Source organism: Engraulis encrasicolus, chromosome 10 (genome assembly GCF_034702125.1).
Source record: "Engraulis encrasicolus isolate BLACKSEA-1 chromosome 10, IST_EnEncr_1.0, whole genome shotgun sequence".
In the NCBI taxonomy this organism is placed as follows: Eukaryota; Metazoa; Chordata; class Actinopteri; order Clupeiformes; family Engraulidae; genus Engraulis; species Engraulis encrasicolus.
Genome location: NC_085866.1, coordinates 21,863,178 through 21,875,686, shown reverse-complemented (window position 1 = coordinate 21,875,686; position 12,509 = coordinate 21,863,178). Strand labels below are relative to the sequence as shown.

The following is a 12,509-nucleotide window of genomic DNA, read 5'->3' as shown; positions in this document are numbered from 1 at the left end:
GTTTCATATCACTCCGCAGGGGGTCCGGTCTTTTGTCACTCTAATCAGCTGCTGTGATAGACAACACCTGTTGTCCTGGCTACCTAGCTGTTGCCTAGCGGTGTTCCACAACGGCACTGTTTTGTTTTGCGCAGCGACAATCTTAACATTAAATAGGTCTAAAGCAGGGGTGCCCAACCAGTCGATCGCGAGCTACCAATCGATCTCGGGGGGAGTGGCAGTCGATCGCGAGACGTATAATGTAACGGAAAAATACTGTCTTTTAAAAGTAGGCTATGTAGCAAGCTGCTGGTACTGTATTGGTTAGATAATTACTTCCAGGGTAAAATAGAATGAGGGGAAAGCATTAGGAAGTGACTGTGAGGGTATTGCAGTTGGTTCATGTGTGCAAACATGTAACATCGGGTGAGTAACATGTGCGCAACGATGCGTTATGACGCGGCGAGATGCGAGGATCTTCGTCCAAATCGCTAATCGCATGCATCATCGTTAACTGTAAGGGAAATATTAGTAGTTGACATGAATGGAATTCACTTCAATTTGTGTTGTTTCTTGCTCCAGTTGTGGACAAAAACGATTGGCCAAACTCACAATAGAAAGCCTACTGTCCCAGAGAGCTGAAAAAAAGAAGAAGTCACTCTTAACAGGGGTGTTAACCAATCCAATGCGTTCTCTCTTTCTCTGTCTCTGAATTTCTGAGCCCTTTTTAATTTGTACAACTGAAGGCATTTGAGAATACTTCATCATATTTTAGATTATTATTTATTTTATTTGCCTACATATGCCTTTTATATACCAAATGTTGATCATTTTAAAATTGTTTCAGTTGTTTAGGACTTGGACTGAAATTATGTCTGCATACTATCAGTGCTGCATTGCTTTGTAAACATAGGCTATTCAACACACTTTAAAAACACACTGAAAAGATACGGCCATAGCCTACTAAAAAACATTTTGTTCATAATAATGGTGATTAATAAATGGTGTTCTTAAACTTTCACACCGACATCCTTAAATTTGACTTGGTAGATCACCGCCGACCATCAACTTCAAAAGCAGATCTCGGTTAAAAAAAGGTTGGGCACCCCTGGTCTAAAGAAATGTCCCCGCCATGTGTGAATCATTTAAGTATATCCATATAATAAGCGGGTTAACTTTCGGCGAGTCGGTCGCTTTGTGGAATAGCAGCACTTCAGAGAGAACAAGACCCCTCCGCTCCGCGTCGGGGTCTAAAGATTCTCTCTGTCGTGCTGCTATTCCACGGTAGCGACCTTCTCGCCGAACGTTAACCCTTACGTATTGTTTGTTTGTTACTTACTAATTCAGTCATTGTAGCTTCATTTATTTACACAGACTAGAAAGAAAGCGTTCGTATTCCACAGAATATTGACAGTTTGGCTCTCGTAAACTACCGGAGAACTGTGCCGCCAGGAGAACAAGGAAGTAGCGAGACGACCAATCACAGCGCCTTTTCTCTGCAACCTTCGCAACCGTCTGTCGCGTAGTCAGGATTTTTTTGAGGCGCGCGACGACGGTTGCAGAGCCTCTGCGCGGGGGGGCGTGGTCGCGCACAGACGGTTGCACAGGCTCTGCAACCGTCAGCGCCAATAAGTATAAATTGGCCTTAAGAAGTTGGTCTTGGAATCAGATCGTTGCTGGTTCGAATCTCATATCATCCATGGCTGAGGCGCTCATCGTCATCTCTAACATTGTTTCAGGGACTGTAACCAATATTGTGTACCTAAATCACTGTCGATTTGAGTAAGACCTTCTATACGCTTGCTGCGAGCCGCAAATTACGTGCGTCACCACAAGCAACCAACTGCACATGCTTGCTTTAAAAGCAGTTGACCAACACACAAAATACTGGCGGTGTCATCCAGGGGCAGAGAGAACAGCATTGCGATTCGGAAGCTGGGAACAGACTGTAAACAGTTCAATAAAGACACTTTTGCACACCTCTGTAGTTGGGCAGGTGCGTAGGATGTTATCCCAGCGGGGTTGTCAGTCAAGTGCAAAGAAATCCCGCACACTGTCCATTCAGGTGAAGAAGGTCGGATGACCGAAACGTTGTATTAAAGTTTGTTGGTGGAATGGACAGTGTGCGGGATTTCTTTGCACTTAACAGACTGTAAACAAAATAAAAAGGACTCCCCAGACAAGGAGACGATACTGCTACTACGTCAACATTTGCACGCTCCTTTGTCAAAGTGCAACTGGGAAGTATGATTACAAATCGAATGTTTGTAATTTCGGACAAGCTAGAGACGCTCTTGAAAAGTTGACGCCATTGACGTTTTCTCCAGAAGCACTTGCAAGGAACGTGCAGTCTTTCAGTTTAAAGATATCTCACTTAACGCATGCGTTTGGTTGCAGTATCTAACGTGCGTAAAATTGACATGAACTATGCAAGTTAACACGCTCATGCAGGAATCGTGCCAGCGCACTCGTATCCTACAGCAAGCATACCGAGGGCCTAAAAGTGGCAGCTAAGTGTAAGCTAAGCAGCATCTTAGTAGGATCTCTGCCAACAGTGGAATGGTGTGAGTTTGTTCTTTCATTAGTAGATATACCTCTTACTCTGAGTTAATAGACATAGTTGGGTGAATAAATCTGCTTTTTGGAATACCCGTTGAAATTGCTTTAGTCATGAGCAGTAATCACTGTGTTTAATGCATATAATTGTGTATAGTTTACAGTATATTCTATATCGTGTGGACATTTGAGTTCTAGGTATTTTCTGTTAAGTAAGCTTACTTGCCTAGAGTTGGATGAAAAGGAGAGGCGCTCTTCTCTTCCCTGACTGGAGTAAAGCAAGACTGACAGTTTCTACGATTAGGTTGGTTGGCGAGGGTATTTGTCCTCTCGACACACTCTTGAAGTGGGCTACAGATAAATCAATTTCTCTCAGAAAGGTGGCACGTTCTTCACAAAAAACACTCATTGTCAGCGTTCCATTGACAGGTTTTCATCTTGCAAGTCACTCTGTGTCGTTGTGACATGTCAATAACATTGCGGAGACAGAGAGAGATGCGGTGTGTTGTCAACTTTGTAGAAAATATTGTGTAACTCTGTGTTGGGGCGCGTGGCGTGTAGCCCGGCTTCTATTTCGGTGGCCAGTCTTACCCAACGTCTCTTATCTGTCTGACATTACATGCCACAACACAATGACACGACACATCCTTCTCCTCAGAGAAAGGATGTCTGCGCTTCAGCCCTTGTGGTGCTCACAGTCCATGACAGTAAAATTAAGACAAACTGGGCTACTTCTCAGTGACTAGACCCAGGGATGACCGGAGCACACAGCATACTTTTAGAGGTTTTTTTTTGGTGCACAAAGTGACTGACGTTTCGACGCACCTGAAGAAGACGCAGGTGCGTCGAAACGTCAGTCACTTTGTGCACCAAAAAATAAAAAACCTCTAAAAGTATGCTGTGTGCTCCGGTCATCCCTGGGTCTAGTCACTGAGAAGTAGCCCAGTTTGTCTACACCCTCCTCCTCCTCTTCCTACTCCTACTCCTCAAAAAACACCTTTCTGGCTTGTGACTCATTGCCCTTTGTTGTTCTTGTTTATTTGTTTGGTTGGTTGGTTTGTGTGTTTGTTTATTTGTTTTGCTGTGTTACCTGCCTACCCTTTAGGGACCTGGAGAAGCGCCGACAGAGTTCTGCCACGGACATCGCCAGAAAGAAAGAGGAGGCCGAGTCCGCCGTGAGTTTGCCTATAGCACAACTCCACCCAAACACCCACATCCACACACACCATCATTCTCACACACACACTCTCCCACTCACTCACTCACTTACTCACTCACTTACTCTCTCACTCACTCTCTATCTCTCTCTCCCTCTCACTTACTCGCTCTCTCGCTTGCTTGCTCACTCCCTCTCTCACTCTCTCTCTCTCGCTCATTCTCTCTCTCTCTCTCTCTCTCTCTCACTTACTCGCCCACTCTCTCTCACTCATTCACACACTCACACGCTCTCTCACTCACTCACTCACTAAACATCTCTCACTCTCACTCACTCACTCACTCACTCACTCACTCTCTCACACACACATACACGCCTATCCCACCCTGATCCAAACGTATTAGGGAACTGGCCGAGTTCTACTGTGTGAAGTGATGGGATGGGAGAAGCACATAGCGCTCCATAGCTGTAGCTGTAGTTGGAGGTGCCAGCAGCGCCCTTCCCTTCCCTTCCCTTCTATCTCTCTCCCATCAGTGCCTTTGTCAGGGAGATGAATGCCCACCTCCTCGCCGTGCATACACAAGTAGGGGGCCGACTACGACTCTGACGCTCCCAACCTGACTCTCCCACCCCCTCCCCTCTCTCTGTTTCTGAAGGTTTTGCTGATGCAGGAGTCCGTACGCAGAATCATTGAAGCCGAGGAGTCCAGAATGGGTGAGTCTCTGTGTGTGTGTGTGTGTGTGCGTGTGTGTTGGTGGATGGAAGCGGATAACTCATCTAGGAACAGCCAAAGCCTTGATCAATGACGGCAGTGCTGATCCATCTTGTGAAGCCGCCCGCCTCTGTGAGACGATATTGACTTCACACAACTTCTTCTTCTCTTCTTCTTCTTTATTTTTTGGGGTTGGCCTGGGTTAGCTTGTCTTTGTTTTAGGTCTCATAATCCTCAATTTCTCTTTTTTTGTTTTTCTTTTCTCTTTCAGGTCTGATAATCCTTAACGCTTGGTACGGAAAGTTTGTGACGGACAACAGCAGGAGGCACGAAAGGGCAAGGGTCATCGACGTGACGGTGCCGCTGCAGTGTCTGGTGAAGGACTCCAAGCTGATCCTCACAGAAGCCTCAAAGGTCACACCATGTTGTCCCTAAGAGACACCTCATTTGATGTCCAGTCTTTTTTTTTTTTGGTTTATAAGTGCGGAGCAGGCAAGTTGGACAATGCTCTTAACGCATGAATACAACGGCCACGACATGAGCGAGGCGAGCGACGGAAGTAATTGACTTTGTATTGAGTCACGCGACAAAAGCGATTCGGGAGACTAGAGGCGAATCGTACGACGCGAGCGACAGTTTGTAGTTGAACTCCTGGGAATATTGTGCAAATTAGCTATGACGCGGTTCGGCGACAGCCGCCACAGCCAGTGAGATCGTTGGAATGTTTGCACTCTGCTTTTAATGGACATACTCTAGCCTCTTCAATTGCTCGTATCGCTCTTGCTGCACAGAAACGATTTTGGTGTATTCACCCGGTCAGGAAACTTAAGGTTACTGTCGAAGTGTAGGCCGAATTTCAATACTGATGAAAAATTAGAAAATGTTTTGATTTGTATGTTTGAACTGCACTGCCTGATTGCCTTAAAGGACCAGTTCAGTCAATTTCAGCATGCAGTTGTAATGCTTACACTACCCTGAACTTGTCAGTACCTGAGGTTTGTTTTTTTTCTTCTTCAGCCTTTTCCGAGATCTTGGTCATTGTAATGGGGGCAGCTCTTCATTTACATTTAAAAAAAACGTTTTTATTTATTTCCAAAACCATCCAAAAGATTAAACAACATCAGCAGACAACTAGCAAACAGCGTTACTTTTGGGAAAATATTTGGAGTAGGCCTATGTTCATTTTTAAAAAAAATGTAAACAAACGCTGCCCCCATTAGAATAGCTCATATCTCGGAAAGGGCTTAGCCGAAAAATGTGGCATCACCGGGTACTGACAAGTCAAGGGTAGCGTGAGCAATACAACAGCATATTGAAATTGACCAAACTGGTCCTTTAACATTTGGCCATGTTAAACACTGACTACAGCCATCCTGCTGAAATACGTCTTTCAATAGCAAGAGTAAAAAAAAATAGACATTGTCCATTGATACAAGTATTGTGTATGTTTGAGTGAGAGTGTGATTCTTATTGCCTTAAGGTGAAAAATCGGTGTACTGTAGCAAATTCTGTTTCTTGTTTCCACGGCAACTGCTGTGTCTCAGGTCTAAATTATAATACAGCTTATTGCGGAATACATTATAGAATATAAATGAGATGTTTGTTTGTTCAATACATGTATGTCTGCTCCTCACAGGGTGGTTTACCTGGGTTCTATGACCCGTGTGTGGGGGAGGAGAAGAGCCTGAAGGTTCTCTACCAGTTCCGAGGAGTGATGCACCAAGTGCTGTCTGCCGACACAGAACCTCTCAGGATACCGAAACAATGTAAGGACTTACCTTATGGTGTCTTAAAGTAATCAACACCCAGTGGGTTTTTTTGTATTGTTTTTATTTGAACCGTAAAATAATGTTTCTGAAAATGGTGGCAGTTGTTCATCACAAGCACAGAAAGTTTTCTTAAAAGCATGTACATCACTCCCCTCTAGACTACACCAAATCTGACAGTCCCTAGAGCTTAGTAGCTATTAACTGTTTTCTTCAATATCTGATCCGACGTAACATTATATTTAGCAGACCTTTTTGTCCAAAGCACCTTACAAAAGAGACCAGCCACTTAAAGTCTTCTCTTATAAAGAGGAAGTGAAGAACCGTTTTGTTCCTTCGGTCTGAATATCAAGTCAAGTCGGTTTTATTGTCAAATTCTTCACATGCACTGGTCATACAAAGAATTGAAATTACGTTTCTTATTTTCCCATGCAGACAGACATAGACTCTAGACTCTAGGTGTGGACATAGACAATTAGATATAGACAATTAGACAAAGACAGTAAGCATACATTACATCAAGAGTACCTATACAATAGCCACACAGACATATAAAGTGCAAGACTGAGCAACAGCAGACATACATAGAACACATATTAAAAAGAGGTAGTGTTGTGAATATGGACGTTGTTTCACAAATTAAGCAATGTACTGTGACAAATTAGAATCAGGCGGTTGAGAAAAAGGATGCATGAAACGCGTGGCAGGCTTTTTATTTTAACAAAACAAGAACCGACACCTCTCTGTCAGTACAGCACAGCACACAGCCTAGTTTCTCTGCTGCCACCACACCAATATTGTGTGTGAGACGGTTGTTCCTTGCAGCCAAAGCTGCCGTAATGGACTTGCGTCTATAAACTGCCCAGCATGCTATTTCTGTGTCTTGAAATGAGACCTCAGTGTCATCAGCGTTGCCCATGAGATGTGTTTTTTTGTTTTGTCTTTTGCTGCAGCTCACAGAATTGACAATGACACCTAGGACCTCTGCTGGGCAAAGGAGGGGATGACTTTGGAAGGACAAACTTGCATAAGACTCGAGATACCTGCTGTGCCCTAGAAGTCATACATATGTGCATCCATCTGTATGCTGTTCATTTTTTTAAGAAAAGAAAAAAGCAAACGAAAATGTTTTCTAGGAAGGCTGCTGTGTATAAAATGGGACTTGTTTGGATGCCATGCCACATCGAAGATCCTCTGGAACTTTGTGCCCTTTTCGTAAACGTATACTGAAAATGGGTGTTTAGTGTTTTTTTGTTTTTGTTTTTTTGTTTTTCAGATTATCATTCAAATTCCTTTATTATTTTGACACCCTAGACCCCTCAGCAAAAAAAAGATCATATCTGTTATGGTTTTGATGGGCATTTGAACACCTTATGTACGAAGAGATGTATAAAGGGGGGGATAAATTACGCACCAGTGCCTCATTTTAACTCCTGTGGGAGTTTGTCATCCCCTGGATTACTTGCCATGTATAAACGTGTTGAAGAAGCATGCTGCTCAACCAATTCAGTGAATTGCACAGGGGAAAAAAAACGACAAAAAAGATAATTGCGTGCAACGGTCAGCATTGTGATGTATGATAATAGCATTTTTATTTAAATGGCACAGAATAAATTAGCCTGAGAAACTTTTTGTGGAATACTTATAGATTATTATTGATAATTGTCACATTATATTTATGCAATATTTTATGATATATTGTTGAAAGAACTCAGAATGACTCAAGAGTGTGGTCGACACTGGCAGACTCTGTGAGGAAAACAAACTTAATCTTTGGAATGTGCCTAACTGTTCTCATTTTACAAAGTTCAAGAAAGTCTGAAACCAGAAAATAATGGTTTTGAACGCCACAGAAAAAAATGGCTGTATCAGTAATCCCTACATCAAGTAATGAATGTGGCTTTTTTATGACAGAAGGGAGTAGTCAAAACCGTATAAGATGCATTTTACAACCAATCGGGGATTACCCTGTGATCTTTTATATAAACATTAAATTCACACTAAAATCACATTTGTAAAATCTGTGTTGAACTCTCCTCGTTTGGCCAAGAACTGAAATACAGTTTTGTGTTTTCTTGTGCCATATGGTGGAAAGAAACAATAATAATTGATTATTACTTCCTACTTCACTGCACTGATGCCCGGTGATAAAGGGAAAAGTGTTATTGGTTACTTGAAGTATTGAGTGGTTTGTCACCTCTTTGCAGAGACCTGAAGGGAACACTTTGAACATTGAAGATGATGCATGAGTGCCTACACGTGGTGATTTGTAAACTAATGAGACGGGGTGGATGGTCAAAATAAAATATCTACAGTTTTATGAATGAAGTTGTTCAGTAGACATTTGTTCTAAACTAAAAAAATTTGTACAAATGCTTTTTAATGTTCTGCAGTGTGTCAATGGTCTTGCTGAAATAATTGGATGGTATCTTGCTGCTGCTCTTAGTGGAAATCGTAAAAGACATTATTATTACATAAAATGATGAGACATAATTATTACATAAGATATTATTACATGATTATGTCAAGGGACAAGTAAGTGACAAGCACATAATAAATATCACTCCCTATGTATTCAGAGGCCAGATAATAATAATGATAAAATATAGATTGTTGCGACATGCCAGACAATTATGTATAGGATAAGAAAAGAACATATGGAGTCACAATAGTATATTTTATGTATAATAGTATATATTATAACATGCATACACAGGAAAGTAGATCAATGATTCTTCCAAATACAGCCGCAGCAAAAATTGCAGTATAATTCACCCAAAAGTTTACAGAAGGGTGCACTACTGAAGCCACAAACAAAGTTATATTGGAAGAAAACTTGCTTCCCTCTACTCTGACATTTTCATGACTTTTTCAGCAGGACAATGCTCCAAATTCGGAGGAAATGTTGTCAGTAGTTTAAAGAATGACACATTTTACTGAAACATGCCAAAAAGTAGTAGGACCTTGGAGCACTGTGGAGCAGTGCGCTAAGCCCCCCCTCATCTGGGCTTGCATGCCCACGGTGACCCTGGTTCGAGTCCGGCTGGGGTCATTTCCCGATCCCACCCCGTCTCTCTCTCCCACTCGCTTCCTGTCACCATCTCAGACTGTAGTTTTTAGAGTGAGAAGTCTGCACACTTAGAATCCTTTTTGTTGTATTTTATTTTGTCATGCCATGAAAAAATAAAATTCAACAACATGGATTCTAAGTATGCAGACTTCTCACTCTGAAAACTACAGTTGGCCTTCGTCCTGCGCCTTTCCCTGGGATGTGCACAATCCTCTCCTTCAACCATCTCAGACTGTCCTATCAAATAATGGCATAAAAGTAGTAATAATGGCTTAAAAAGTAGTAGGACCAGAGAAACTGCTAATTTTGAGGTGGTCTCAATTTTTGCAGTGCCTGTATAAGCAAATGAACTGGCCTTCTGGAATGTTTTCATCAAATGTTAGTAATGTTTTCATATTCAATAACCTTAATAACAGTCATTGAAGGTTTTGCTTCTAGTTTTGCTTCTCTCTTTCTCTGAATCACCAAGCACAAATAGTCAAGCAATAGGCATACATTATGTTTTCACTAATAAGGATTCCTGTGCTAATTGAGCAACACCAGGTGTATCTAATTGTATGTGCAGGGCACTTTACAGAAATCCATATCAGGTGGGTCTATGGGGCCTATAAACAGACTGTCTTGTTTACCAAACAAACACCATTGGAATCCTGCAAAGCAACAACCCATTATTTATTTGGTTGTGGATGTAATGTTTATAATCATGGATGTAGTGTGTGTTTTTCTCCCACTATTATTTGCTTAATTGCTGTGTATGTATGGGTATTGATTAACTGCAGTTATTGTGTTTGCTTTGTGTGTTGGCAATTAGAGATTCACACATTATTATTACTCTATCTATTGTGTGTGGTGATGTAGTTCTAGTACAGTAGTGAGAATGCATACAAATTGAGGGCCAACCAAACGACGCCATTGCTCCGCATAAAGTGTGTCTTTAAAAGGAGGGGTTGGACTACAATAGCGTTTCATCAGGCAGGCACGTCAGTGAACATTCACTGAGAAGCGAATGAGAGAGGGGGGTTGGGAAGAGTTGTTTTGTGTTGCATTCCTGCAGTGAGTTTGACCTTTGACCTCGTTGTTGTGTCCTCCCCTTCTTGCATTCCAAAGTGAGGGTTTCCTGCAGTATGCTCGGAGCGTTTGTAGCTGCTGGGGTCTGCTCGCCAGTGCGCCCTGTGCATGTTTACTAGCCAAGCCAGCCAGCCAACGTTTACAAAAGAAGAGCACGTCGCTGTTCGACCAGAATAGATAATAGCGATTGCGAATGCAAACGGAGCAACGAAATTACACACCGTCGGGTCCGGACGTAAAGGAAAACCTATTCTGGTCTACCAAGCGAGAGGAAGCAGCGCCACAAAATTCGGAAACCAAGGCTAGCAGGGTTTGCCTTGAACGGTCTTCATATCCAACGCACTGAAACAAGCTTGCTAACGTAGCCGAGACAGGAGAGCGAGGAAATGAAGGACAAACAGAAGAGAAAGAAGGAGCGCACGTGGGCTGAGGCAGCTCGTATGGTAATATTTAGTTTTTTCTATTAAACACCTGAGTATTGCTTGTTTGTTGCACAGAGCTTTTGAACAATGGTAGAAGCGGACCGGATGGCGTGACCAACCGAACAAAGCTGCGTCGTAGCCCAGGCAGCGTTCACCATGCCAGGCACCCGCAGCAGCGACGTTGTGTAGCCAGAGGGAGTGTTCGGAGACCTATGGCTCATTTTTGGAGCTCATGCGTGTTTATGAATGGGAAGCTGGAAACGTATTTTTGGGCGTTGTTGCTTTGATGCATGCAACACCACTCACGCCCTGGTTTTGATATACCCGATGTCTCTATATTGCCAATGGATCTTGTCCCATAGCTACATAGGCAATTGCTTGTAGGGCAGTAGCCTTCCGTCATATATCCTAGCCTAGCTCCATACAAACACAAGCATATGTAGCTAGCATTGTAGCTAACGTTATTTGGCTGTCTGATTGACCCTTTGTTTGCAAGCTCTCTTGGTGGCAATGCATCTCTGCAAAGCAAACACAATAGTGGCCAACCTGCAACCCTCCTCACATATGTTCTGCATGGCCTGTTATCTACTGAAATGAGATGAGTAATACCACATTTTAGCAAAACAATAGCACGGCCTTTAATTGTAGACATATGACGAGCTAGCTAGTTGGCGTAGCATTTTCTGTTGCGAGAATAAAGTACAATAAAGGCAAGTTTGCTTTTGTTGTTAGCCGCTTTAGATACTGAATGCCAGAAATGCACATTGCACTCGTGAACTAGGTCACTTCAATTTTACAAGGGGTTCCACTGCCTCCATTAGAGCATAGTCAATGTCCTGCTAAATGTCAGAAAATTACAAGCCAGTGGCTAGCTTTGCTATCCATCCTACACTACAGCCACTCCTGTTAACCTAGTGTTTGTTTCCTTTTAAAGCTGTCTTTTGTTTAATTGCCATTCCTGGAGAGTAACACATTGGGTTATTTAATCATGGCTTGATGCCGTGCGTGTGAACAATTAACCACAAAACATGCATATGCCAAATCACATGCTTTCATGTGGCAGAAATCACTGCATTTTGGTTGTCAGTTAAGTTAGTAGGACATTGTCCACAGGGGCAACGGCATGTTAAGCAGTGGTGCTTTACTTGAATGGGAAAATATAACCCCAATGCTACCCTAAGAATCTCCCCATTTTGTCTATTTTATGGTCTTGCATGGGCTCTCAGAATAGCAAAACTAATTTCCCCATGTATTGTAATAGACCACTGGATATTGATGGCCTACACCAAATGAGTTGAAAGTGTGCACATCTTTTCCCCATGAAGGTTTCATATTAATGCTCATGTTAGAATTCCAGGGAACATAAGTCTTATCTGGCAAATCACTTGTTCTATTAAACAGGCCTAATAACATAGGCCTGGGTGGTTAATTATGAATACTGTCCACTAAATGTGCTGTGGTTGCATATCTTGCAACTGCTTCTGGATTGTTTTGTTTATTCAGCTATGCAAATTTCTTGTTAAATACATTAACCTCAGACCGGTGTCCTTGTCCAACCTCCAACTTGTTTGCACCCTTCTCAGCCTTTCTAATTGAAGTGCATTTTAAGTATAACCTGGGCCCACTCCCTGCTGACTTTGATGCTGCAGAGAAGTGGGCCTTCAACTCTCTAGTGGCCAGCCACCCTGTCATCGACTGGTTTTTGTTTTTGTTTTTTCCTGAGAAATCAACCTTCAAAGAAATGAAGGAAACAAGCGCTGTGAATATTGTGATGGGGAAA

At 42.5% G+C, this 12,509-nt stretch overlaps 1 protein-coding gene across 1 annotated transcript in view; it reads left to right on the top strand.

Moving 5' to 3' along the window:
* dnajc11a (DnaJ (Hsp40) homolog, subfamily C, member 11a) overlaps positions 1 to 8,493 on the top strand; it is an 18,664-nt gene extending 10,171 nt beyond the window's left edge. The window contains exons 12-16 of the mRNA XM_063208396.1: positions 3,641 to 3,710; positions 4,348 to 4,405; positions 4,675 to 4,817; positions 6,040 to 6,169; positions 7,123 to 8,493. Of these exons, the coding sequence (XP_063064466.1) occupies positions 3,641 to 3,710; positions 4,348 to 4,405; positions 4,675 to 4,817; positions 6,040 to 6,169; positions 7,123 to 7,148 (427 nt within the window). The 3' untranslated portion in view covers positions 7,149 to 8,493. The remainder of the gene's footprint in view (positions 1 to 3,640; positions 3,711 to 4,347; positions 4,406 to 4,674; positions 4,818 to 6,039; positions 6,170 to 7,122) is intronic.
* The last annotated feature ends 4,016 nt before the right edge of the window (positions 8,494 to 12,509 follow it).